The sequence below is a fragment of the Botrytis sinoallii genome (genome assembly GCF_014898435.1).
Source record: "Botrytis sinoallii strain Bc 23 chromosome Unknown BSIN_011, whole genome shotgun sequence".
NCBI lineage: Eukaryota > Fungi > Ascomycota > Leotiomycetes > Helotiales > Sclerotiniaceae > Botrytis > Botrytis sinoallii.
The window spans coordinates 1,322,557-1,350,505 of record NW_024066038.1 but is presented as its reverse complement, the minus strand read 5'-3'; the positions used below and the strand labels follow the sequence as shown (position 1 = coordinate 1,350,505).

The 27,949-nt window shown below is 42.1% G+C and overlaps 8 protein-coding genes across 8 annotated transcripts; 4 read left to right on the top strand and 4 right to left on the bottom strand.

Annotated features, from left to right (window-relative positions):
* Positions 1–2,028: 2,028 nt before the first annotated feature.
* On the bottom strand, positions 2,029–3,140 carry EAF02_006997 (uncharacterized protein; the record flags this gene model as incomplete). The annotated part of the gene is made up of 2 exons (XM_038903045.1): positions 2,029–2,946; positions 3,072–3,140. The coding sequence occupies 2 exons, from the start codon at positions 3,138–3,140 to the stop codon at positions 2,029–2,031; spliced, it is 987 nt and encodes a 328-aa protein (XP_038757366.1).
* A 913-nt stretch (positions 3,141–4,053) lies between these two features.
* On the top strand, positions 4,054–6,360 carry EAF02_006996 (uncharacterized protein; the record flags this gene model as incomplete). Its single annotated transcript, XM_038903044.1, has 4 exons — positions 4,054–4,747; positions 4,796–5,112; positions 5,162–5,315; positions 5,366–6,360. 4 exons carry the CDS (start codon positions 4,054–4,056, stop codon positions 6,358–6,360), a joined length of 2,160 nt encoding a protein of 719 aa, XP_038757365.1.
* Positions 6,361–8,166: 1,806 nt separating this feature from the next.
* On the top strand, positions 8,167–9,438 carry EAF02_006995 (uncharacterized protein; the record flags this gene model as incomplete). Its single annotated transcript, XM_038903043.1, has 1 exon — positions 8,167–9,438. The coding sequence occupies one exon, from the start codon at positions 8,167–8,169 to the stop codon at positions 9,436–9,438; it is 1,272 nt and encodes a 423-aa protein (XP_038757364.1).
* A 1,198-nt stretch (positions 9,439–10,636) lies between these two features.
* Positions 10,637–11,679, top strand: EAF02_006994 (uncharacterized protein; the record flags this gene model as incomplete). The annotated part of the gene is made up of 3 exons (XM_038903042.1): positions 10,637–10,691; positions 10,758–11,270; positions 11,345–11,679. 3 exons carry the CDS (start codon positions 10,637–10,639, stop codon positions 11,677–11,679), a joined length of 903 nt encoding a protein of 300 aa, XP_038757363.1.
* Positions 11,680–13,057: 1,378 nt separating this feature from the next.
* EAF02_006993 (uncharacterized protein) lies at positions 13,058–13,882 on the bottom strand (the record flags this gene model as incomplete). The annotated part of the gene is made up of 1 exon (XM_038903041.1): positions 13,058–13,882. The coding sequence occupies one exon, from the start codon at positions 13,880–13,882 to the stop codon at positions 13,058–13,060; it is 825 nt and encodes a 274-aa protein (XP_038757362.1).
* A 452-nt stretch (positions 13,883–14,334) lies between these two features.
* EAF02_006992 (uncharacterized protein) lies at positions 14,335–19,540 on the top strand (the record flags this gene model as incomplete). The annotated part of the gene is made up of 7 exons (XM_038903040.1): positions 14,335–14,521; positions 14,573–14,596; positions 14,692–15,020; positions 15,079–16,386; positions 16,452–16,741; positions 16,800–19,155; positions 19,214–19,540. 7 exons carry the CDS (start codon positions 14,335–14,337, stop codon positions 19,538–19,540), a joined length of 4,821 nt encoding a protein of 1,606 aa, XP_038757361.1.
* A 3,696-nt stretch (positions 19,541–23,236) lies between these two features.
* EAF02_006991 (uncharacterized protein) lies at positions 23,237–25,003 on the bottom strand (the record flags this gene model as incomplete). Its single annotated transcript, XM_038903039.1, has 4 exons — positions 23,237–23,536; positions 23,597–24,634; positions 24,686–24,760; positions 24,815–25,003. 4 exons carry the CDS (start codon positions 25,001–25,003, stop codon positions 23,237–23,239), a joined length of 1,602 nt encoding a protein of 533 aa, XP_038757360.1.
* A 977-nt stretch (positions 25,004–25,980) lies between these two features.
* EAF02_006990 (uncharacterized protein) lies at positions 25,981–27,738 on the bottom strand (the record flags this gene model as incomplete). The annotated part of the gene is made up of 6 exons (XM_038903038.1): positions 25,981–27,076; positions 27,126–27,266; positions 27,322–27,407; positions 27,475–27,530; positions 27,591–27,621; positions 27,682–27,738. 6 exons carry the CDS (start codon positions 27,736–27,738, stop codon positions 25,981–25,983), a joined length of 1,467 nt encoding a protein of 488 aa, XP_038757359.1.
* Positions 27,739–27,949: the final 211 nt, after the last annotated feature.

The window sequence follows — 27,949 nt, the reverse complement described above, 5'->3', positions numbered from 1 at the left end:
TTTTGGATGATAATAGTCGTGGGATATGGTAGATTCTGTGTGTAATAAACTCACTCGCGCTCTCAGCTCGGAATGAGACCCTTCTGGAAGGGTTTATCTGTAAACCAATGTCAATGTGCCACGATTCTCTCGATGAGTTTGTCATCTGCCTCAAATTCTTATTCTGCTATTCGCAACTCTTCTTTTCAGCTAAAGCTTTCTACTCCGTGCACATCCATCTGATGATAATAACTAGTCGTGCTCAACACAATCACATCCTATGAACATTCTTCCATCTTCCATATCCTAACAGTCATGATCATTAGTAAATATCTACATGCGCGCCATACAATGATGAGAGAAGTTCGAAAAAGCCCACGCCTAAACACTTGCCACTGGCTCCTCTTCCACCACAATTTGCATGTTGCAGTTGTCACTAGAAGATTTTAGGAAGAGAATACACACGCCTTGCATTCTCCATCAGGGAATCCCCACAACAGTCACAAAATCGAGAAGTAAGCGCTTACCTTATTTATATCTACACATTCCGGTGACTTACAATCACACCCTTGATGGACTCCAACCGTGCATCATCTCCCTCACATTCATCCACTGTACTAATCAGCTATTCATCAACATCCGCAGCCGGGCACTTAGCTTCTGCTTTTTCTTCTCAGGTGGCTCTATATCTCTATCGAAAACCAAACATGTGTGGTATACATAGACAAATCTCACCACCATCAACATCAGGAAAAGAAACTCGTCCCGGATTGAAAGTCGTAGATTCTTCGTAATCAACATAAGCCTTTATGTCTCGAGTCATCGGGTCCTGTTCACCTATGACTTTCATACAGTGACATGTAACAGACATATAATTTAATAGTGCTGGGCTAAGATTCATAGTACTGTCGAATGAAGAGAACGTTTGTGATTACACTTGCAAATCTAAGGTGGGAAACCAATACACAGACGATACCATACATGCGAGAAGTAGACCACGGGATCGAGCCCAAATGAGAAGTTGTGGCGCTGTGGTAATCCAATGAATACTTTGGCGCGAGCTATCGGAAGTGTGATTACTATGGTAACGCGCAGGCTTTATCATCGTGGGCTGTGAGGGAGTGCTCATTTTGACGATGGCGAGTGATAGAGATGCTATCAATAACTAGTGAAAAAACTCCCCGTTCAATTTTAAGTGGATTCTCTGCTGCCTAGATATGAGCCAAACTATCTGGCTTTGGCGAGAGGGTCTACAAGATGCGCATCTACGCCTTATAAACGTGTTGAATGATCGCACACCAGCAGTTATTATGCACTCAGAGTATTATTTCCCAACAAATTGAGAAGAAAAACCTCTTATATTCGCAATCAAAACCTTCAGTACAATGATCATATATTGATACTCTCTTAGCATATTTTACTTGCTCCATCTGCACAAGCATCCATGCGGCAGTTATTTCTTTCCCATGAGCTTCTCTTAATGAGCCTTGAAATACTCAAAGCTCACCAAAATCTCCTTACCCCGGTGAGCTCCCAAGTAGAAATAACGATATGTGTATCGCTAAAAATCGACAATCCCCGTTGAACATTTGAAATTACATCGAGTCTTGATATGCAATCCCAATTCAGATATAAAGATTGTGGATTCTCATCTTTCTTCGATTTTCAAGGCTACTAGGAAATCATGCACTTGAACCAGAATTACGCACGGGTGTTTTGGTTTGTAAAAGAGCCACTGTCAAGCCAAGAAAACTGGTGGTTATATGTTTGCACAGCCCGAAACATCAGACATGCAACATAAGTCACAAATAAGGGTCTGTGAACATGAGGCTGAGGTAATCGCCCAGGTATAGTTTTAAAAGTATGTCATATAGAAATTGTATCCGTACGTAAAATGAAGATCATGAATCGGAAGCTAAAGAAATTCATTATCATGGATCGATCATAACCTGCTATGAAAACACACGCACCCAAGTCTCTCCATGCAATCCAGTCTAACGCCTTTCCCCCAATGATAGAGGTATCATAAGTCAGTTTAAAAGAAATCCGTCAATATTGTTGGTAACCTCCTTGGGCAACCTCTTGTGGCGCATATCCCCTTTGCATCGGCATCTGTCCTTGTTGTACTTGTGGGCGTCTCATTGCTCCTGGTAAGTCGTTGAACCATGGATGGCTTAAAGCATCATGTGCGCTGATTCTCAATTCTGGTCTTAATTGCAACATTCTTTGAAGAAGGTCGATACCAACCGCATCAATTTGAGGTAGAATGACTCGTAGATCTTGAGTTGCATACATCTGAAAGTTTGACTTGTACTCGGTAAATTGAGAGATTCCAGGCCATGTTCGCTCAGACGGGGTTCCCATGATCCTGAAAATTCGTACCAACTGATCCTCATTGGTTGTTCCAGGAAACAAGGGACGTCCAGTATACATTTCTGCCATAATGCATCCCGCAGACCAAATGTCAATACTGGTATTGTAGGTTCGGCTTCCAAGGAGGACATCTGGTGCTCTGTACCATAAAGTAACCACCTCGTTGGAGAAAGTGTTGACAGGGATACCAAATGCACGCGCAAGACCAAAATCTGCAAGTTTGAGTTGGCCCTTCATGTTGATGAGGAGGTTTTGGGGCTTTAAATCTCTGTGAAGGACCCGATTTTGATGACAGAAATCGATTCCCTTGAGGAGTTGGTGCATGAATGATTTGATCGTAGGAGGTGGTAAAGCTCCTCTGTCTCCTGCAGTGTCCATATATTTCTTCAAGTCCTTGTCCATATGTTCAAAAACCAACATGAGTTTATTCTCGGTATGTATGACATCGTGTAAGCTGACAATATTCTCATGTTTCAACTCTTTCATCAACGAAATTTCTCTGATCGCAGTCGATGGTGTACCTTCTTCGGAATCGAGGTGGATCTCCTTCAAAGCGACAAGTTCACCGGTCTGTCTGTTTCTACCTTTGAAAACCTTGTATGAGTCAGTATCGAAGAACATCTACAAGTCCGCTACAAGAAGAGCCCTTGTTAGGACAGTATATCGAGCGCAGATCGCGCTGCGCTACATGGATCTCAAGATTCCCCTCATGTACTCACAGTAGCGTAAGTGCCCTCTCCTAACTTCTCCAGCTGCTGGAAGGAACTGGGGTGTTTCCTATTGTCCATCTTGTCTGTGAGGTGCTCGGTATCAAGATCTTGTATGCTGATAGAACTTGGCAGAGAGTGGGGAAGTCGCTGCACAGTTGGAGAAGGGGGAAATGTGTGAGGAGGCTTTAGTAAAGATCTTTTGCGAACTGTATTGAACAAAATGGACTTTGGGGTGCAAGTTTGCTCTAGAATCGACAGCGCGTCTTTCGACCCGTGAGAAGCCGTTTTGATTGATTGCAATAAAATTGGAGATCTTTCCCTGTGGAAAAGAAAACCGGAGCAAAATGATGTAGGGATTAATTCACTCGAGAAACGATCGTCGGGAAATGCTTCCAATTATCGTGCATGTATGGTCCAGTGAAGGTGGTACAATAGGAAGAATGATGAACGAAAGTAACCATATTGAGTTTAGCCGTTAATTGATATCCAATTTTGGGTATATTACACCAAATAAGGCGCTTAAACTCAAAATATCAAGCGCTTAATAATAAGGTTGATATGAAATAAGGTTGATACAAAGCTGATGCCTTATCTTATCTTTCGTTGATGCCTCAGCACGTGCTCAGGTGCTTGCTTTTGACACTAATGTCGGTATGACTTTAGTACAGATCGGAGTTAGGTAAGATTCACCGCTAATCGGCTCCTGTACTTTTGGCTGGTTGGGCTTTTGCTGCAATGAATGAATCAGGAATCAGGATCTCTTCTTCCTACATTCGATATCACGCGGCGGGGTACTAGTATTGTTACATGCCTACCCAAGCAACCGTGCTACAACTTACGAGACAACTTCAATTCCTAATAAAGGGATTGTTTAAATACCTTCACTTTTCTATGGAATTACCATACAATACCTAGGTTTCAAAGCATTTAAAGCATGATAAGAACTTGATCCCCGCTTCTCCACAAACGACTCCTTATCAAACAATCCAAAATGCGCCCTTTACCAGGCGACGACGCTTACAGGGGAAGATCTCGCAGTAGGAGTATTAACGATAACGACATAACACCACTTGCAACAAGAACACAAGCTCCGCAGATGAGCTATTTCCTTACAGACGAGAGAACATTAGAATCTGGAGAAGCTCAACCAATTCGTGTTCCATTAAAACATCGCGATTCTTTGAAGAATAGTACATACGGTGTGGAGAGTATTGACACTACAATTAGCTCTTTCTCTGAAGGTAGCGGTGATGAGGATGGAAAATACGACAGAGCTAGGGAGAAATTCAAGAAGAATTTGGCAGAAAAGTTACAATCTGTAGGAGATTCGAGATCTCGTTCCCGAAAGGCATCCTACGATCTCAGCGGAACTACTTCTCCGGTCCGCCCCTCAACTACCGAAGCCTCCAGACCTTATACCCCTTTTTCTTTGTATTCTGCTGCTGGTGAATCTATTATAAGTAGTCCTGGTTCGAGAATGTCAGATACTGAATCATTAAATGACGAAATATCAAGTCAGGCTATTGTATCTGGTGAAGAAGATGAACCGAATGCGCCGGCAATGATGGATAGCTGCTCTGACCCTCAACTAGTTATGCCGAGTATAAAAATGCCTAGCAGGCGGCCATTTACCGAGAAGGGAAAGAATATGGGGAGGTTGAAGGTATTGATCGCTGGAGACTCAGGTAAATAAACCTCACTCCATCACATCTCACTATTTTGACATTCTTTAGGTGTTGGCAAGACGTCCTTAATCAAAGCAATAGTACAAGTCTGTGAAGATATAGTTCATGTCGATCCTCTATCTACTTCACCATCCCCGGTCTCCGAGAAACGACGACATTCCAAAAATAAAGCTAAATCTGGAGGTGGCAATATGCAGACTACATACCAAATCACAGAAATATATGCTAGCACTAAGGCATATCCTAGTTGGTGGTCGGAAGTTGACGAAAGTAAGGTCCTACGCCGACGAAAGAGTATGGGTGATTCGGTTCTAGAAAGAAATTTATGCTTTGTTGATACCCCTGGTTATGGAAATAAGACTTCCGTGAGCTTCGTCTTACTGTTATGGCTATACTATCAGCTAATTAATTTAGTGCCTCGAAGTGATTAATCCAGTTGTTGATTACATCGAGTCTCAGTTTCAGAAAGTTGAATCCAAAGATGGCATGACCGATTCTGATATGATACATTTGCTTGGTGGGAATGGCGGTTCTCAAGTGGATGTCGTCTTCTACATCATCGTAAATCGTAAGTCTTTGAGAACTTACTTTCTGCACAAACAATTGACCCTTAGCCAGGAATAAAACCTGTTGATATTGAATATCTACGACGCATATCTTCAATGACGAATGTTATACCTCTTATAGCACGATCAGAAGTTTTGTCGCTTGAGGACCTTGCCAGCGTCAAAAGGCATGTATTGAGCGAGCTTCGGGCTGCTAATATACGGCCATTCCTCTTTGGCTTATCCTTTGACGATGCTCTAGAATCCTCTCAACCAGCTGCACCTTATGCTATATCCACTATGCTGTCAAAAGACCACGAGACCATGGATGCTAGCTTTCTCATGAACTCTGATTACGTTCAACCGTTAGTTCAGTCAGAGCTAGGAGCTCTTGTCGATCAATTGTTTGAGCCAGATAGCATAGCGTGGCTAAGAAATTCGGCAGCGAAGAAATTTGTAGCATGGCGGAATAATCAATTGGTGCAGAAGCCACAAAGTTTGTATCGACCTCTTGCGCAATCATTGATGTCGTCATCTACCTCACAAGTCCTTACTGCGCCTGTTGGTGCGACAACATCTTACGCGTTGGCCCGTATAACAGATCATACTCAACGTGAAGAGAGGCTGGCACAAGTAAGACTTTCGAATTGGGCCATTGATTTACAAAGGAGTCTTCAGAATGAGCGTGCTAGATTCGAAACTTTAGCCCGGAGTGAAAGGGCAGTGTGGTTGACAGAGAGACTCGGAGAATGTGTACAGGATGGCACACTTGTACCAATCTCTCAAGCGCGCCAACCTCGATGGAATTCTGATACTGGAGCTTTAGTCAAGCGGGGAAAATATTCTCGAACATCTTCCAACTCGATCTTGAATGCAAACGATCCCCTTGGGATTTTAGAATTCAACGAAGACATGAAACGGCGAGGTATCATCGCCTTACAAGTGGTGAGTAGCTTTGGGATTATTGGTGGTCTGGCATTTTGGATCAACCGCAACTGGCAGCCCAGTGGTGCCAGCATATGGGGATTAGATTGGACTGGAGTCCAAAAATTTGTGGACTGGAGATGAAATTCACGATTGAGATGCATTTAGCGATTTGGCTGGCTGTACTTGGTGCAAAGTGGTTAAGATAGCTTATTCAATTCGTGGGGTGGGCCCACGGGCATTCCAGGTGTTTCTTGTTGCATTTTTTCGCAGTGGGATTTATTGGCGTGATGATACGATATTACATGACGGGGTAGGAATCTGGATGGAGAATATATGTATGGCATTGTTAGTATTTGTAGCCTGCTGATGCAAATGCGAGATTTGTGGCCTTGAAGCTGAAGCGCGAGCAAAAGAGATACCAGTTAAATAGCATATCAAATTTTAATAGTTCATTTTTTAAACCCAGTCAAGTATGATTGGTCTCCCTTGCAGCATTTTATGGGTTTGAATTTGGGGGTGAGCTTACCTATTGATTTAGATACGTCCCTTGAGTCATTGGCTCGTATTCTCTCAATCATCCACAAGTTTCCCAAGGCACAAGGGCCCTGAAACTACATGTACAGTCGCACACCCTAGATATTCTGCGTTTTTCATTACATCACACTACATATTCTATAGTTGAAAAGGTCGAAAAGAGAGAATTGATCTGCACAACCGACGATGTACATCTAAATCTTTATCGCAGAATTTTAATGATTATCGAATTAAAGGTAAGGACTTGTCTATCGCTTTGAAACCCTGTTGTGCTGTACAACAATAGTAGTATGTCAGCTTCTAGGTTATAGCGATGTTGGGTCGCTCAGCATCTAGACTTTTACCGACCGACCGTATTAACGCAGTCCCATTCTCGAGAAAATCTACAACATTCAAAATCCTGAGAATCTCTCCGAGCTTACTCTACAACCGAATTCTGAAGGGGTTAAGAAGACGCGCAATCACCAATTTCACCGATTGACAATTAAGCAATTCTTCAATCCTCCCGCAAAGCTTAGTATCATTCCAAGGTTTCCACTGGTGTTCGTTTCTTCCTTCAGTAGGCTATGCCAAGTATTCTGTCACGATTAGATTATATCTTCCGTACTGTTTTCCTAGACGGGAGAAGAGGTGGTATTTCCGAAGATTCAGGGCTGTCAGATTCCCAAGCACGTGGTTGGGGGTTGTTTCGAGTTTTGGGTGAAAGGATTTCCTGTTTTTAATTACACTGTCTTATCGAGCTTATTGCCCCTGAGATTATGCAGTATTTTTGAACTTCTGGATGGATAGTTCCGTTTGCTATTGGGACCTTCTAGGAATGGTATCTTACGTTTGTTTATACAATTAGCCTTTTGAAGGGTCTGGTTTCATATTTCCTGGCGAACCGTTCGACATGAAATCGAGTGCCTGTTCTTGAAAGAAATGGATTCTTTTTATATATTTAGCCATTCCTCCGATCCTACCTTCTTGTATCTTCTTGATTTCGTCTATCAAATGGTTGTATCTGACCAGCTTGCGGGAAGCAACGAGATGCTTCCCCAGAAAATAATATGTCATGATACTGGTGGCGCAAAGGAAGAAGGATTACGAGGTTGCGCAGTGATGAGATGAGGATGAATGGCTTGCTGCAACTGAAGGGCAAGTCTAGACTCCTTTTCAATGTGCCAAGTATATATATATATATGCCGAGATCATATTTTTATGGTATCTCTTCTGCTTCATCAGTTCAAACACTGTAATTAAAGTCGCGTTCTGCTTTTTGCGTTTTTTATTATCACACTCTTTACAATTCAATTTTTTGATTCCAATATCGGCCGGTCCTTACTTTGAATTCCGCTTAAGCATTTTTGTATCATTGCAAGCAAACAAATTAACTTTCTGAACCCAAATTTACGCAGATTGACATCTATCATCATGCAATTCTCCAAGATCTCCGGCGCAACTGCCGCTCTCCTTATCTCCATGATCACTGCTTCCCCCATCACTCTTAGCTCCGATGTCGTTCAGCACAGTGGATCCCATGTTAAACCTACTGGCTCCGTTGAACACTCCTTCAAGATCCACCCTACCGGTTCCTTCACTGCTAAGGAGCCCATCCCCACCTGCACAGAAGAGGAGGAATCTAAATTCACCATCCACCCATCTGGTGGTAAGACTGAAGTCCACCACTTCCGACCATCTAGTGTCGAGTCTCATGACAGTTCCAAGCCAACTGGCCTGGCATCCAAGGGCCACGAAAGCAGCCACGCTAAACCAACCGGTCATCTCTCTAAAAGGGCTCTTGAAACCGACATTGTCGAAGGTACCACTGTGAGCAAATCCCGTAAGGCAAAGCCAACAGGAAGTGCAGTTTACGAATATGAAAGTGATCATGCGAAGCCCACTGGTAGTGGAAAGAAAGAACATTCCCACCCCTCTGCAACCTCCGTCTTCAAGAACGAGAAACCGCATGAAAGTGGACATGCAAAAGTGTCTGGAAAGGGTAGAAAGGAACATAAGAGCGGAGATGCCAAACCCACTGAAGCTAAAGATCATAAGCCTCATGAAAGCGGACATGCTAAGCCATCTGGAAAGAACGAAAAGGAACATGAGTCCACTCATGCCAAGCCCACTGGAACCAAAGAGGGCTATGCTCACGAATCCGGTAATGCCAAGCCTTCTGGTGCCAAGGAACACTCCCAGGTCCACGAATCGAGCTATGCTAGGCCTACTGGGCACAAAGAGCCAGCTCGTGCTGTTGAGAGCGGACACGTTAAGCCAACTGGTACTCATGAGAGTGGACAAACCAAGCCAACTGGCAAAGGCGGCAAAGACCACGAGAGTAGACTAGCAAAGCCAACTGGCAAGGGAAACAAGGAGCATAAATCTGGCCACCCCAAACCAACCGGCAAGGGAGGCAAGAAACACCAATCCAAACACGTCAAACCTACCGGCACCAAAAAACATTCTCAAGCGCACGAATCCGGTCATGCCAAACCTTCCAATCAGAAGGAATCTGTTCGGGCTGTTGAGAGTGGCCATGCTAAACCCACTGGTGTTCATGTGCAAAAACCTGAATTCACGGGTAAGATTGAGATTGATAGTAAGACTTTTGAATTCAAGACCGAGACAATGACGTTTGGAAGTAAGACGTTTATCGTTACTGGGGTTTTGCCTGAGGAGACTAGAAAAGTTAATATTCTTTAGAGATCTAAGGATTAGATTGTTTTGATGGTAAACTGATATTGGGGGTGTTTTGTATGTGAGATTGGTGATTTGGAGATATTTCTTAGATTCTTTTTCTGCACTTTTGCAAAAATGCTTTTTGGTGAGGGCGTGGAGGGTATATATTTCAGCGTCTGGGATGGCTGGTTTGGATTTTGTCGTTTCGAGAGAGGTTTAAATGTTAGATAGGAATAAAATTATGTATACGGAGATTTTATGACATTGAATATCTAAATTTGTGACTTTTGAGGTGAGGATGTATTGTACACTCGGATATTGAATGTTGATTGGGAAACGAAATGCGCTTTGGACATATGATATCGCTGAGATATTATCAATCCATGTTTTTGTGAGCCTCGTAGTTCTGCCCTGTTCGCGACCGTATGAATTTGAAAAGACACTGAGATGCCTTCTTATCAACCTTCATCGCTGAGAACGAGAGCAGATATGGCGTGCTCTCGAGACATTAGTCCTCCAAAATTTGGTTCTTTTGTATAGCGTTTCAGCTCTGAAGAAAGTAAAGAGGATACATGCCAAGCTTTCGAATGATAAATTTTTTACTCCGAATGAAATTATTCTTACATTGAGAGATCAGACTCGGATATAGTTCCGACGTTTAATAAAAGCTTTGGGATTTGAAGTGGAAATATTAGCAACTTATCATCCGAGGTGTATGATTAGAAGCCAATGATCTGGAACCTTACTTCCAGAAGTTCAGCCTTTTTGGTTAGAAACGAGGTTGATTTGTTCTTCAGAATATGTGATAGATATGCAAAAGAACGTAATGAAACACAGTGATTGGTGGAGCTCTGGTGACGATCACGAGATCGCTGACTGCAGCATCTGCATCAATAGAATCCTTTAAGCCCTGGCCGAATGAGTCAATCCTCCCCCAGAATTTCCGACTCGTTTTCCCAACCCACTCTTTGCTCGGGGAAACAAACTCAGCTCGCCGTGAAGCGAATATCATAATAGGGGGTTTACAGCTTTGACCAAATCGTGAACAGTACGTATCTAAGGTTACGTCAGTTCCAATAATCTGTATTTGGTGTGGGGTTGATAAGGATTTTGGATATAAGAAGCCCAAAGTTGACCACAGTGAAAAGACAAGCACAAAACCTTAACGAGAACAAAATAGAACGCACCTGTCGATACTAAAATCTAACCAAACACTATCAAGATGAATCCAGTTAATGCCAAGCCTTACGAACTTCCAGCTGATGCAACCTGGTTGAGTGCGCTACTCCCCAACTATCATTGCGAGTTTAAGAAAGCAAATGACTAATGTCTATCGTGAAAAGTTACCGGCTGTTCATCTGGAATCGGCCGAGCCATCTCGGGATTAGTCACCAGTAAACCCAATCAGCGTTTGATTGCCACAGCTCGCAATCCATCCGATCTCGCTTACCTTCCCGACTCTAATCCTAATATTCTTAAACTCGCTCTCGACGTAACCTCTGCTAAGTCAATTAATGAAGCATTTGCTGCTGTTTCTAAGCATTTCGGTGACTCTTTCCATCTTGACATTGTTATCAACAATGCTGGTTACTCCCTTTCTGGAGACACCGAATCGGCGACTGAGGAAGAAGCTCATTTAGAAGTCGAAACTTTATTTTTTGGCACAGCCAGAGTCACAATGAAAGCTGTTGAAGTTATGCGCCAGCATAAAGAACATCGTGGAGGAGTCATTTACCAGATTTCTTCTCTAGCGGGATTGTGTTCATTTCCTGGTAATGCTTATTATCACGCTGGTAAATATGCAGTGGAAGGTTGGACTGAATCTGTTGCGCGAGAAATGCATCCTGATTGGAATAGTATGTTGATAATCACTTTCGCATTTCACTTCATTGTCTCTTCCCACACAACTAACGAGACCTCTTTTGACCAGTTAATTTTTGTATAATCGAGCCATCTGGTGTGAAAACCAACTTTGAAGGCCACAGCAAAGCTCACACTGCACCTCATCCCGCTTATTCTGCTTCCGATATGCCTGCTCGTATACTCGAGAAATGGGTAAATATGGGTATCAAGAGCGGTGTTGGTATGCTTGACCCCAATGGTATAGCAGAAACTATCTATAAGATAGCTAGTCGTGGAGAGAAAGTACCACTTCGACTTCCTTTGGGTCCAACGGCGTGGAAGTTGATTAGACAGAAATATGAGGGGTTTTTGGGAGAGTTGGATGCGGTTAAGGATATCAGTTTTATGGGGAAAGATACTTGACTTCAGGCCGTGAAACTTTCCGAAGTGTGGAAAAGATTTCTCATGGGATCACCGGAAGATGGGATAGATAGGGTGGAAGGTCTTGTAATTGAAAGAGATTCAACATCTCTTCAATGCCGAGGCTTTTTCGTAAAAACATTGATCCGGTCCGAACTTTTTTTGACAATTCATCAACTTCACAAGTCAGGGATGCTCAATCAAAATACATCATACAACGCTGTTATTATTATTATTATTGATTGATTGATTGATTGATTGATTGATTGATTTAATTAACGTCCTTTTCTCAGTCCAAGACTATTTAGGACGGCTAGGCTTTAAGAACCTAATAACTGCTAGTGGATATCTATAGTAGATATATTCAATTTGGGGGAGTAAAAACGAATGCTGGGGTGCTATGCCCGATCTCTATTCGGAGTACAAATAGAGATTAAATAGTCTTCATCCTCTAAGACACTTCCTTCCTCACTCTTCCCCTACCCCTAATCCAATTAAAGCATCCCAATATCCAATTTCTCTTTTTAAAATCCTAAATCCAATTTGCTATCCTTCCCTTTCTATAAAAGACAAGAGTTATCCCTTTCCGAGTTGCTTCCAATATAACAAAGAATCCTCTTGCTAGTAAGATAGCAAAAAAAGGCACCACTCTTCTCTATCTTTATCTCTTTTAAACTAACCCCTTGTATATCTTCATAAGCTTGATATCCTCCAGCTCTTATTAGATGTGTATAATCGAAACTATTGAAAATAATGGGGCAAAGCCGAATCCTAAACTCTATTGCCCACACACAAATCAATTCGGAAAATTCGAAAATTCGAAAATTAAAAGAAAAATATTGTATTATATCAATACCCAGAGCATGGTATTAATTTGAAAGCGATGGCATTCTCTGTATTGTATCGTCGTAGTATTCGAGTGGCTAAAAGCCAAAGGGTATAAAAAAGGGTTGTAGTACAAGTAGAGCAACGGCAAGCTCTATATCGAAAAGACTCTTCTAAAAGAAGAAACCTACTACATATCATATTTCTATATTTGAAATAGTAATCGATGGTAGATGTTGAATCTAACCGGGGCTTCCGTAACCTTCGTATCCACGTCTAAAGCTGGTATTCAACTCTTCGTAGGTATTGCTGTTGTAAAATCGTAATATAATCCTTCGCTATATCTCTGAACCTCTCTCCTTCCAATTCTTCCAATTCCATCTGCGACTCAATCTTAGCTCTGCAGACTCTCAAGAGAGAGCTGGAGGTTCGTAGGATGCACCGCGTACAGGTGTTGAGTCTTCGCATCCCTATTATTATTATTATTATCGCTGGATGGGCTGATATATACTATCCTCATTTCCTTGCCTCGCAAACTGACCCACACATAACCTACTTATTTGTCTACTTGATTTGCAACACCCAACCTGCTCATCTTCATTTTTGTGCTGCTAGGAAGTTTCTCCAAGGCTTTCGAAATATGATATTTGAAGCCCCGCTTTTTTCGGTTGTGATGAGGATTTCTCCAGAATACTTTCGATACCTCCATTTGTCTCTCTCGCTGCTTGTTTACTTCAACTAATCGTCTGGCTAAATCAGATGCCGAAAGATCCCCCTGACGCCAAGACAGATCTTCTTCTGACCATCGAGTAATGGAAGGTTCTAGAGGGGTCCAGGTCTTGTCGTTCAGCTCAAGTCTATCCTCCAAGTTGTAACCGGATTGAAGCTTATTGTCTTTTCCTTCATCCGTATCAAAGCTGCAACTAGCCATTCTAGCTTCCAGTTCCTTATCTAAGTCATGAATCTCCCTTTCATCTTCCTCTTGTATAGCTGGTAGATCAGGGCTTCGTGATCGTACATGACCTTGTCGAAGCTGATCAAAGCCGATCTCGACAGGTGAACCTAAGCAATGATAGTCGTCTATATCATCTGACAAGTTGTCATGGCTCAGATCGAATGCAGGTGATTGAAGTGAAGTGCCAACATTGACGCTGGTAGAAGATTCATTTCCTTTTTCATATAATGACGGCGCATGAAGCAGATCATCATGGATAGCATTGAGCGAGCCCTTGGATTGAGACGATCGGACATATTCGTGTGATTTGAGAGGTTCAGTGGAGGGCGACACTCCGGCATCCAATTTTGGGGTGCTTGTATCGTAGAGAGGTCCTCCAGATGCCATCTTCTCGATACCCTCGTTTCTCCGCTTGACGATTTCCATTTTCTCGATCGATACAAGCCGTAATATGCAGGATGAATTTGATGTGAGTGATCTTCTTGAAGATCTTTTGGTAGAATATCGGAATGCAGATTTTGTGGTTTATATCAATACTGTATTCTATGTGCTTCAAATAGTTACAAAGAGTATTGGTTATAAGGGGCGCTGAGAAATTTGATCAAAAGAAAACTATCATGATGGGCGCCCTTCAACTGTATTTTGGTTCTGTTCGTTCCTTCTCTGTGTCGACAGATGGTTGCTCTTGCGAGAAATTCTTATTGTGCATGGCAACAGCGAGCAGTCGAATTTCATCGCATATCACAAAATGTGTCTGCACCCACAATCTATCCTCAATTAATAGCATTTCAGGAAAATAATCTTGGGCACCAAAATTGTATTACTTATCAGAATTATTATTGAAATTTATCATTCACATTGCACGATCAACTATTAATATGAGCGGCCACAGTTATACGGAGGGACTGGAGGCAATGGGCCATAAAGCACACTCAGATGGCATAGGATATAGTGCGATTTATAGTTGGTATGGCCAAACCATGGATCGTCTCCAGAGTGATGACTCCAATGTGTCTGAAGAGTTTCGATCACTGACGGCCAAAGTCGAGACATGGAAACATTTCTGTTAGTGGGCTACTTCTGGAGAATTTGCCTCGCATACTGATCTTGCTACAGGGCCTGATGAACCTTTCTTCGCGGGTATATCGTCAAAAAGCACCTCGAGACAATCCTTTGAGTCCAGAGATCAAAATCAATCCAAAAGCCTGTAAAAAGATCCACTTCCACTTCACCAGAACAGGATTCGTCGCAGGAAACTCCCACTACACTCTTACCAACTGCAGGATCGTCAAAACAACCCATCACACCAAATCTGAGTCGATCGCCAATTAAGACACAGCAAGCATCCCATGGCAATATGAAACGGGATCACAAGAGGTATCACGACGCGATTTGCGCAAACTGTAATATGAGAGGTCACATCTTGAGTCACTGTGTGGCTCCTGTGGACGAGTTTGGGTTCATCTCAGGTTGTCCGCGATGCAATACTAAGAAGCATTTATATGATGAATGCAGTGCGCTACCAAAGTCTACAGGCAGGGGAGATTGGGCTTATCTTATTCTGGTATAAATCTCCAATGTCTGAAGGCCTTTGGGATTCATGGCTAACATTGTGCGACCAGAAAAGAATGAACTGTCCTCCAATTCGTTCGTCTAAGGATATTCGTAATTTTTTAAAAGTTAAGTCGGGGAGACAGCACCCATGGACATACGACTTTTCCTTGAAGCAAGTAGGCAAGTTTGAGGTATCATACGATGATTATGGGATACCGAAGGGATTATATCCGGATCCAGCATGGGAAACACCAGATAAAGTTCTCTCTCAAGCATACCCCCGCACAATGGATACAATCTTACCAAGGCTATGGTACTTTCACTGGAGATTAAATCGAAAGTCGGCCGACCTAGGCTACAAGTTTGAAGTATTCCTAAAGTCGATGAGCGAAGCAGCAAGTGATAGTGAAATCATTACTAGTGAGATTGTTCGCTTGGCAGAAGCTCTCGAATGTATTTCAGAGTTTGAGTCAAAAAAAGCTAGAGGAGAGTGGTTGACCATCCGGATGAGAAAAGATATCAAGACAAAACAGGCTAAAGAGCTGGAATTTGAAGCAAAGCTGAATGCTTATCATGCACCAGAAAACTATCGCCCAAGAAACCATGATTCATCTCCAGACAATGAAAGAACCGTTCCTTCGGCCGAAGAAAAGGGAAAAGGCAAGGCAATAGATGTTCACAGTCCCTCATCTTCCCACAGTTATGCAGAAGAAGAGCAGAGCATGTATCAGAATTATACACAGAGGTATGCACCTGATAATCCCTTCAATGAAGGTACTTCGTCAAATGTCCCAAGCGAAAGCACACCTACGTCTGAGAATTTGGTTGTTAGAAAAGAATTCGGAAGTAACCTCACTCCCGCTGTCGAAAATTACAAACGGCGAGATTTATCATCTCCAGAAAAAGTTCTAGATTGTGTTCCTGTCAATATAGATACTCAGTCAAGTGGTCAAAGCGAACAAGGAGAAAATCAACTGTCAAAATTTGCAGAATTCAAGTACGAACAATCTAAGGAACAGAAACAGTTGGAGAAGAGAATTTCCAACCTAAGGAGAGACCTCAAAGAGATCAATAGCTTTGAGAAGAGGGTGGAGATGTTGACGACCAATCAGTGCAATCAACTTAAGATGAAAGAACTCAAGGAGAGGGAGTTGAGGGTATTGTTAGAAATCCGTGGTCGATACGTAATATCCCCCGAACCAATTTCTGGCTCGAAGATTAACACGAGTGAAAGGCGTCAATCTTTCGGAGCACCAGGAAATCAAGCACCTAACCTGGAGTATCCAGCAAATCGTCACGACAGCAGTAGCGGAGGCAGTAGTAACAGTAGTGGTAAATCTTCAACAAGCGAAGAATTGCCACCGGAAGGCTTGCAGGTCAAGAATCTTAAATCCAAAAATATTAGACGGAATCCAGTGATGTCTACCTCATCAGTACCAAGACACTTACAACGCCTTCTTTCCCAAGCATTAGAAAGTCGCCTTTGAGCTATGTTCAAACCGCACCAAGTGTAGGAGTCCAAGATTCAAACGACAACAACAATTCCACGGGCCCTGAGGAGTCACAGTCTTATCTCGTTGTAACGCAAGACACATATCCGGCATTGAACAGAAGACAAAAAGCTAAGGGTATTTCGCATAAGGAATTGAACCGATCATCGAGTGATGCACGAACCATTGCCCCCGCTGCTAAGACAATGACCATTATTGCCAGACCACAGTCGCTGAGACGGTTTAAAACACGTGACTGGAAGTCAAGATAAATTCCCGGTCTTGAATGAAACACAAAGTGAGAGTGTCGCAGATAGTCGTTCGAAGCTATCCTCGAGTCACACACAAGTAGCTACATCCGATTCTGGCAACAACAAGAAACAGATGGTAATTTCAGATTCTACGGAATCACAACACTTGCAATCCACTAATGAGGTCAAGAATCAAACAGGGCTTATCTCCGGGCCCATGGAGTCAAGGAACTCACCAAAGACCATTGATAATAGCCAAAATCTGCCTTCAGCATCAAATGAAAAACAATTTGGCCATGTTGCAAATAAAAACATGGAGCTAGCTTCAAGGGAGGTCCAAACGGTTTCCAAGGTTGACGATATCCATCAAGATGCTACCAAGTTGAAGGAAAATCACCTTCAGCAGAGCCGCCCACCATATGTACCTCCTTTCAAAGCAAAGCAGATGTTAGCTTCAGAAGAGAAATTGCCTTTGACATTGCCGCAAGGAAATAGTGAATCATCCTCATCGATTTATAAGCCACCACATAAAAGAGAAAAGCAATCACTACGGGACAATGGACATCAATCATCGTTACTGGAAGAAGACACTGCAAACCACGGCAAATCAGCCACACCTGTTCATATACTACCACAGATGAGAATCACGCAACCTACTTCAAAGACCGAATCACCGCCTTCAGTGACGCAATCCCCAATACAGATTATAGAGCCGGAACAATCATCTTCAACGAATGGTTCGATTTCGCAAAATCAACAGCTATTGGACTCAGAAGTAGCATACCCGAAAAAATCAAACAAAAAGTCCTCGACTCCAACAGATCAATCTTATTTAGAAGCAGATGATGAAGATTCCAGTTCTATGCCTCAATTTCAAACAAGCCCTAGATCTTCTAATTTACAGCAGAAATCACCCAGAACTATGAGGCGGAGTGAGAGACAATGTACATCATCATCTGGTGCATATCTACCAGAGCCAGAAGATCCTTTATTGACAACACGTTTGCAGGAGACTGTTTCTAACCCTAGTAATTCATGGCCGGAACTTCTAGATCCTGATTCCTTTGCTGATTCTCTTGATTGTGAATGGCCCAATGATAAAATCGATTTATCAGTCCCATTGCGAGATCCAGATGTCTTCTTATTGGATAATGAAGATTGCAATACTAAGGAACCACTAAGGTCACCAATCGCACTGCCAGATCCAGATACCTTCTTAATTGATAATGAGGATTGCAATACTGAGGAATCGCTAAAGTCATCAATTCCACTACCAGATCCAGATATCCTCTTACTGGATGAAGAAGATTGTAACAATAAGAAATCGCTAAGATCATCAATCCCAACAATACTACACTCCCGTTCTCACAGGCAGAGCAATCATGCAAGCAGTACAATATCTGGTGGGAATTCAAAAATCCAAGAAGCAGACAAAGCCGTGTCAGACGAAAATGCAAGCAAGATATGTTTTACGTGCGATAAAGTAGGACATCATACAATTGATTGCCCCTCGAGCTGGAGACTCGACGCATTGGTTCTTGACAATTTTCCTTATTCGAGCTCACGATACCGTGCTGGCTTAGGAAACTCTATGCAGGCTAATAAAGCTAATGAGCCAGATCTCAATCTCGGCGCCAATAATTCTACCCCGACTTGGTCCAGGAGCGGTTATCCGGATTACACATCACTTCCTGGCAATTTTCCTCATCCGAACCTACCGCATATTGCAGATGCAGGGAACCAGCTACACGCTAAACCTAAGTCTGATCTCGATCCCCCCACGGATTTTTTCTACCCGAGTCGGTTAACAAAAGGTGATCATCTAGTCGAGGGACTACCTGGGAATTGGATCGAGATAGCGGAGAAAATCTCAAGTTTTTTCCACGCGGATTGGGATCAAGAAGTGAACAAGCTAATTGAGACTCGGTATTGGGAAGTCCAGAAAGTCATGAGAAATACGGGCGACAATTTCAGTCTTGGGAATAATTCAGATGATGAAGGGTCAGGAGAGGAAAAATCAGAAGACGATGAAATAATCTTGAGATATCCCTGGCAAACGAAGAGCTCTGACTGCACACTTCGGAAGGAAACTAGGGAGAGAAAAAAGAGACTCCCTGCTCCAACTAAAGCAACTGCCGACAAAATGGGACATGATTATAACATGGAGGAGAGAAAAAGAAACATGCTGACAAAGGGATCTCCAAGGAACCCTCACGCATTCCAACCAAGGAGAATTACAAATGGTGCTGGATTTTTCTATCCGGTTCCTGGCGATTGGTTCTGTATATCAAGAGGGTGTGGAGAACGCAATATTTCCGAGTCCATCATCTGTAAGAAATGTTCCAGTCCGCGCGGAACAAGGAGAGTGGATGGTAGCATCGAGATTTTCCAGCCCGGGGATTGGGTATGTCCATTCAGAGATTGTTCCAGACACAACTATGCCAATCATGTTGTCTGTAAAGGTTGCGGCAGTCGTTCTAAAGCGCCGGCAATTCCTATTCTATGGAATTGTAGCTCATTTAATTGTGGCGAGACAAATGATAACGGCGTGGTACGTTGTCGAAAATGTGGTAATCCTCGTATTATCTTTCACAACCCGCCGCCTCGAGCAACAGTCAATGTTTTCCATGCCGGTGATTGGTATTGCGGTGCATCAGGATGTGCAGCCCATAATTCTTCCCGGGATATCAGCTGTTGGAAATGCGGCGGTACGGATACCACTCTCGTCGCTCCTGGTCAAGTTGGTCAAACTACGACTGGCTATTTTCCTCCCCGGGTTGGAATTGTAATGTATTTGGTTGCGGCTTCTATAATCAGCCTGATTTATTCAACTGTTGGCAGTGTGGCAATCCTCGTGCCGATTTTTTCCGAGGCCCACCGATTTTTTGAATCTAGACCCGATTCCTGTATCGCTACGACGAGAGTAGGTCGATACCGAATCGAAAGTTGTTTGATGCACATGAGTATCTTGGATAGGGATTTTGGAAGAAACCGAAGAGATCTGGATTGTCTGGTTTGGCATTTATGATAAATGGAGGCTCACACCATGAAAGCTACGTCATCCGGGGGGTAGAATTACGCTATATTCTCGAACCAACCATTACCCAACTCTCGGAAACGATTTTTTAAAGCCACGCATGATCCTCACCTCACTTCACCTCACCACAATCATCTCAAACTCAATCCAACCTCTCTCCTCTCAAATCTCAATCCCAATTCTCAATCTTCAACACCCCCACACATTCCCCCCCCCCCCCCCCTCCCTCCAGCAAAACTAATCCCTTATTCAAATTTCAAATTTCAAATTTCAAAATTCATAATCCAAGATCCAAGATTCAGGATCCAAGATTCAGGATACATGAACACAGCGAAACACTTTTCTCTCATCTCACACGTCCCCCTTCTCACCTCTTGAATACAGAGTAGGGACTTAAGAATTGGAAACCAGGAATTGGAAAAATCAATAAACGACTTTCTATACTTAATTCAGAGATGGATGCAGAGAAGCGCAGCGTGATGGAGTATTGATTCAAGATTAGCTTGATATACCTAGCAAAGCAAAGACTAGCGTAGCATAGCATAGCCTAGCGTAGCATAGCATAGCCTAGCGTAGCATAGCGTGATGTATATAATATAATAATGATAATAATGATAATACTCGAGTAGTTTTTGGGTTTCTGAATACTCGATATTTAATATTCAGCACTCAGCACTCAATATATAACATTCAATCTTCTCAATCTTCTCAAGCCCAAATCCCAAATATTTCCATTTCCATTTCCCAGCTTTATTTCGTACAACAACACAACAACAAAACATCTAAATCTTCAGTTATATTTACATCCCAATTATATAGTCGAGTAGAATAAAATTATCATATTATATAGCAAATTACTCTCCTGCCCCCTAAAAGCGATATAATTACTCTCATGCTTTAAAATTGAAAGATAATTTACTCTCATGTATCTTGGATTTTACGATAGATTTTACGATGGAATCTATTCATTTTGAATTAGATTCTAGATATTTTAGATTAGATTCTATGATAAAGAAAGCCTCGATTCTACAACAGGAGACTAGATTCCACAATAAAAAACTAAATTCCAATCATCATAAACTATATTCTATAATCGGAAGATAGATTCTACAGATATATTATTTCTTTTCATCTAAAGTTTTTTTCTTTCTTGTTTTTCTACTATAGATTCTATTCTATATAGAATCTAAGAAGTATAAAAAGAGTAAATCACTCCATAATTTTAGAATGTGAGAGTGATTAAATGACTTTGGAGGAGGATGAAAATAATTTACTATATATTATATAAATATCTCTATATCTCTATATCTCTATATCTCTATATCTCTATATCTCTATATCTCTATATCTCTATATCTCTATATCTCTATTATTATTATTATTATTATTATTATTATTATTATATTATTATTATTATTATTATTATTATTATTATTATTATTAGTAATTTTCAACCGGGCCGTATAGGCGAGCCTCCCAGGGGGCATTACAGTTAAGCTAACTGCGGGATAATCTCTAATTTACATGATCCCCCTCTCCTAAAAATGAGATCTCAATACCCTCAATAGCCTCCCAAGCGATAGCTAACACGCTTGCACTTTTGTCTCCAATCCTCTAAGCACCTCCATACACGCTTTCCAATCTTTTATATAATGTTTTAATTGAGAACTGCTTTATCCTATAAAGGTAGCTTTTGTATGTATTCTAGTACAACACAATATATTACATATATCGATTTTGTTCTTTATAGCCTTACTATATCGATCGCCTCCTATTCTGTATTTATATTCACCCAAATCAATCAATCCATTTCCATTTCCTCTTCCTATTCTTTTGATAGCGTTCTAGAACATATGTTCCTATAGAAATCTATTATAACAATAAATTCAGCAAACTTGACTAATATGTACATTAACTATTTCAATAATCATTCTTGAGCCACCCAATTGCAGAATAAATATTTGAACCTAATATCTGGGGGCCAGGTTTTGTAGGTCACAAGGATTTTGTGGTAATACACAATATGCTCGGGGGATTTATATACACCACATAAACAATAAATCGTTACTTCCTCATATTTAAATCATCAATAATAACTTTCGAAATCGCCATATACTAAACAAATCACTAGTATACAATAAAGAATAGTTTGTGAGAGTTCTAATTCATTAAAACATTTATTTGTACTCCTTGAATTCCATTTCTAATACTATTTAAAAAACATTAATTTCTATTTAATCCACCACACCTATACTACCGATTCCATAACAGTTTTTGCTATAAAGCGGATACCGCTTACTATAGATCGATTCGCATGCCCTGAGGCTGATTTTCTTGTCCCTTTATCAGCAAATGCATCCGCACGCTCTATATCTCTATATCTCTATTAATTATATAGAACATTAATCAATTAATTATACAACATACATACATACATACTTATATACCGTATCATCCATCTAGATTAGATTCTCACCCCTGATCATTTATTTCATCATCTCGCTTATTTTTCTCCGGGTTCTCAATCCATCTTGAAGTTTCGATATTCATTTATCTAATCATTCATTTACTCACTCATTCACTCAAACATTATCTCATCTCATCTCATCTCATCTCATCTCATCTCATATTTCATAATTTTATTATTCATTCTTCCCGTTACACACCTCAGTTTAGCAATCCTATCTACCATGCATCCACTTCCATTCCCTCTACTGCCTCCACAAACTCATTGAGCAAGCGTGTTTCCACAAGCCAAAGGTTACTCAGTATTCACCAGCAACGTATAGATTTTCTGTCTACACATCGGAGTATCCAGCCATCCGTTCTCAGTCCATTTCATGCCAATCCATTCATCCATCCATCGTCACAATGAGCCTCGCCCAACACACGTGGGTATAGCCCATCAACACATATTGTTTTCCCATTACCGACCCCATCCATCCATCCATCCGTAATCATCATAACATGCTATGCATTATAATTCAAAGAAAAGATGTGAAATTGAAGAATAGGTGGTATGGCAAAAAAGAGCAAATTGAAAGTGCGTATGGGAAATCAAATTCTTGCAATGCCAGAGAGTCGAGACAGACAAAAGAGTACATCATAAATTGCGTAAATTCTGTGGTCCATTAAAAAAAAGTTGCACCCAATCCATCCTCAAATTTTTAACGTGAAAAAGAAAAGCATAAAGCTATTCATATAGCATGATACCGCATAAACTATGAGCCAACAATCAAGTTGCTGAACTTTTGCTGTCCTAAAAAGCATGAATTTGAAAGGAAGGCCCCGAGAAATTTTCGTGATCAAGTAGAGTACAAGGTAGAAGGTTCTTGGTCTCGTAAGCCAAGGTGACTGAATATGGTACATCGTCGAAGGTTCCATGCTCTGGTAATCGGTGATGAATGCGACGTTTTAACTTATAAGGTGGGTTTGTTGATATTTGCATTTAAGCTGCTTGAGTGGCACCACCACGACCTCCTCTTGGTCCATTAGCATTTCCACGTCCACGGTTTGCTCCACCAAAGTTGCCTCGAGATTGGTTTCCAGGACGACCTTGTTCAAATCCACCACGGCCACGTTGGGTCATTCCACCACGTCCACCACCAGAGTAACCATTTCCACCGTATGCAGAAGCCTTTGGTCGGCGAGGTTCAACGTAGATAGTTTCTTCGCCGATCTTGTGGGGGTTGGCCTGAGCTGCTGCTTGGTAACCGGAGGCATTGGCGTATTCGACGAAAGCACAGTTCTGAATGCGAATTAGTTATAATCATGAAACACATTCATTGGAATGGAATAAATGGCATACCTTAGCGCGGTTGATATCAAAGTAGACCAACTCGCCGAAAGAGCTCAAGATGGAGCGCAATTCATCGTCCTTGACCGAAGCGTTGACATTACGGACGTATCCCAAAGTTCCCTTGTCTTCTGTTGCTTGCTGAGAGATAGATTGAGGTCTGTTTTGTCTCTTAGCATCACCTCCAGCGGTTTGCCATCCGGCAGAACCTGTTGGTGAGTTGTCCTTCTTCTCGGCAGCTGGAGTGGCAGCGGTTGTTGCTGGGGTCGTTGGTTGCTTAGCAGCTGGTTGAGCGGCAGCAGCGGGCTTTTGTGCAGCTGGAGCGGCGGCGGCCTTTGGTTGCACAATTGGAACAGCGGGTTTTGGTGCTGTGCCAGCTGAAGCGGCAATACGGGCAGCCCAACTCAACGGCTTAGCTGGGGTAGCGGGTTGAACAGGAGCTGGCTTAGCGGCAGAAGGTTGTCTGGAAAGCTCTGGAGTTGGAACGGGGTCCTTTGGCTTTTCGGGTTCCTTGACTTCCTCATCAACAGCCTTCTCAATTTCCTCTGGTGTAGGGGCTGGCTCCTCAGCTTTTGGCTCTTCTGGCTTCTCCTCAACTTCGGTAGCAGCCTCAGTTGATTCTCCATTTGTAGTTGGCTCGGCAGTGGCGGGCTCAGCCTCGATGGTCTCTTCCAACTTCTTGTCAACGACCTCGGCATCTAAAGTAGCTTCTGGAGCTGCAGTCTCCTCGGCAGCACCTGGTGCAGCTGGCATTTCGACGTCCTCAGCAATAGGAGCTGGCGCAGACTCCTCCTTGGTCTCAGTAGCTTCAACTTGTTCTTCTTCACCCTCATCATTGATATATCTGAAGACATCGTTGAGAACGAAATAACCGGTAGCTTGTTGAGCTAAAACGAAAGTTTGAACGAATTTCTTGGGCTCGGCAGACTTGTTGGAAGTTTCACCAATAACTTGGATGACGATGTTATCGAAGGAGGATTGGGAATCGACGTTGGTGACACGAACTTTGCAGTCTTGGAAATCGAGTTCGCGAATACGTTCTTGGATACCCTGCGAAAAAAATTAGCCACAGTTGCAGTTATGAAGGCGCGCAAAACTTACAGCTCGGCCAACAGATACTGGCGCTTGAGCTCCCTCGACACCGGAAACGAATTGAGATGGCTTTCCATAGAAAAGCTATACAGTGTTAGCGCAAATTGTAGTTTTAATAGCAGCAATCATGAAACTTACGTGGAGCTTTTCTGGAGATTTGCTTAAAGTAGTGTAATACTGCTCAACAAAGTACCATCCAACTTCATCTTTAGAGAGCTCTCCACCGGAAGCACCTCCGGTTGAGGAACCAGCGGCACCCGAAGTAGCTGGATATTGTTCGGTTGTCTTGTATTGGTCTTGTTGATTGAAAGTACCATTGGCGGCCATGATTTTAGAAAAGGTGGGGAAGGAAGACTTTTGTCAACCTCACAAGAATTAGAAGATAAGAGGGGTCTCGGAGAGATGTTTTTCTAAGAAATTTCAGACAGATGAAATGAACTGTCGCAGATGGGTTTGAACGAAGCTCAAAATTGGGTGAAAAATGGCAGAATAGAGTCCTATCACAGAAATCGCGGGGTTTTCCAAATTTTGGGAATGTTTGTTAAAGGTATTGTGAATATTTGTGAGATCTGGAGAAGATAATCACTTTAAAGATTCGAGGATCGATATTACGAGCGTTTTGTGGAGGGATTGATCAGAAGTACAGAAAGAAGCTTCTTGATTGTAGGTAAATGCGTTTTGAGGTGTAGAAAGATGTCGAAAAGAATTTTCTTGGGGTAGTCGATGGTGGGAAAGGATGAAGCTGTTCTAAGTCTCCATTATTTTACAAATTCATAAGCGAAGAGAAGAACTCCGATCTATTGCCTGAGGCATGAAGGAGCTTCGCGCACAGACCAGAACTAAACAACAGGGTTCTATTAGTGAAGAGTGAAATGATATATGTACGGAGTAAGTGAATGTTCCAGGTGAGTGTTGAAGATACCAGATACATATACCATAGCTAGACACATAACGGGGCAAGGACTTCACTTCATTGAAACCTCCAAGTTGTTAAGAGCTTGAACAATTTGGGTTTATTTAGATTCATGAAATCAAGTTGTGAGGCTGAAGCCATAAGAGTGAAGGAAGATAGCAGCAAAGTAGCGTGATGATTTCTTGCCATGAGACTATGTACACATCTATGCTCTCAACGACTGTGACATAAATGTCAATAATTGACAGTCTCATATACAGTCCAAAGACAATCAGTCATCTTTTGGCTGTCATTGTCATCTTTTGAAGTAATGAGTCTGTTGGGATAATTCAATCATCTTCACAGCTTCTTGAACAACCATGACCTTAAATACCAAAAAGCCCTTTGACCACTATGCAATACCCATGGCGGATAGAGCCTCATATGAAATCAAACCGTCATCAATAGCATCCTCCAGAGTATTCCTTACTACCTCCGGTTGCAACTTAACACATCTCAATAACTTATCTTGCTCGCCATGCAAACTCATAGCTAGAGCTTCCTTAACTTCAGCTTCCTCTAACTCTTTCCTCAACCCCTCAACTTTCGCAAAATTTCCAGCGCCACGATAGAATTTCTCGGCATTCTTGGTCAAAACTGCCCCATTCTTGAAAGAAATCTCGTAGTTACTAGGTGGCTGTCCCAACTGAAATCTCAGAAGGTCAACATCACCCCGTAAAATATGAATCTTTGGTAAATTTTCGGCCGAAGGAAGTTTTGAAGCTTTCGTCAGATTGTCGAGTGCTGCCGTTAATACCTTCCATCGTGATGCTGATGCTTCGGGTGATTGAACTGCTTTATGATTCAGACGAAGAGAAGAATTATATGAGATGAATGCTTCAGCTTTGTCACAAAGTCCCTCGGGATGATCGTCAAGGCTCAAGGATGCGTAAGCATCGTTTAAGGTTCGTTCGTATGTACCGATATCAATTCGTTGGAATCTGAAATTGGCATCGGCGAGAGCGGCGATAAAGTTGGACTTTGCAAGACCAGCTTCTTGTTGTCGGTCTACAGTGCCTTCGAGGTAGGTTTGTAATTTTTGACCAATGAGTGTCATTGAATACTCTTCAATCCACGCAAGACCTCGACCAGCATCGACGTTCACCAGTCCACACAGTATTGCGAGTGTTTGAAGCTGAGCTACTACTGTGTCTAGTAAAGTTTCAAGAGTTACTGGCTCAACAATACTCGCCCATCGATCATCTTGTGGGGGCTGAGAGTTAGAATCAGATAATGGAACTCCACCTTCTTCCATGTCTGGATCGTCATCTGATGTGGGCACAGATTCAGCTTGGGTTTGTGATTCAGTGTATTGGTACTCCTGTAACGCCAAACATCTCTGAAAGAGCTCAATAGCTTCCTCCAGTAAAGCTAGGTTGTCATCATTACCAACATTTCTCGTTTCTAATGTTACTTCCGCAATACTGGTAAGAACCTGGGCGGTGTTGCTGATGTCGTTAGCCGTGAAAAGCACCAAAGGATTTGTGTACTACATACAACAGGATATCTGCATTGTCCTGCTTTAAACTCAATGCAAATCGACTGGCTTCTAGAGCAGCCGATAGAAGGTCCAAGAGAGTTCCAGGTAGTTGTGCTCTAAGCTTTGGATACTGTGTGAGCTCATACAAGACTCGGGCTCTGTAAAATGTTAGCCCATCTTCGTCACTAGAATTCAAGGACAAAAAGAACTCACCTGTTGTAAGCAAGATCGAAGGAATTTGGAAACTTTTTTAATGCTTCTTCATAATTGTCGATTGCTCTGACAAAGAATCTCGTCGACTATTGTGATTCGGTTTTTTTAGATTCCATTGAAGACATGAGCGGAGGTGGTTAACTGAAGTCTTACCTTTATAGCATCACCACCTCTCCACTTCTCACCTGCTTCTTCGAAATCCACTCCAGCTATGACATGTCTCAGCTTCCGTGGCCATCTGAAGGCTTACGAATTAAAGCATGACTTACCGGCAAGATATTCATCAGCAGTTGCTGGGATCTGCAGATGTTACATTGCATTCCATACATTCATTGATTTGATTCATTTGTGAAGACTTACCTGTGGTGCATGCTTGGACTTTTTCTTGGTATCTCTCAAAAATTGTTTCTTCGGCATTGTGGAGGTTCAGTTGGTAGGTTTGAATGTGGGAATAGAATTTGTAGTTTCAATGTTTACCTAGGTAGGTAGTGTCTAGAATTGTTTGAATACTCGTAGTTCTGTGATGTACTACCCAGGTACGTTGCGAGTGTGAGAAAATGAAGGTGGATATTTTATGGTGGGGTAAGGTATATAATTTATTGCTTTTTTTTTTCGGTCTTCTCTTATG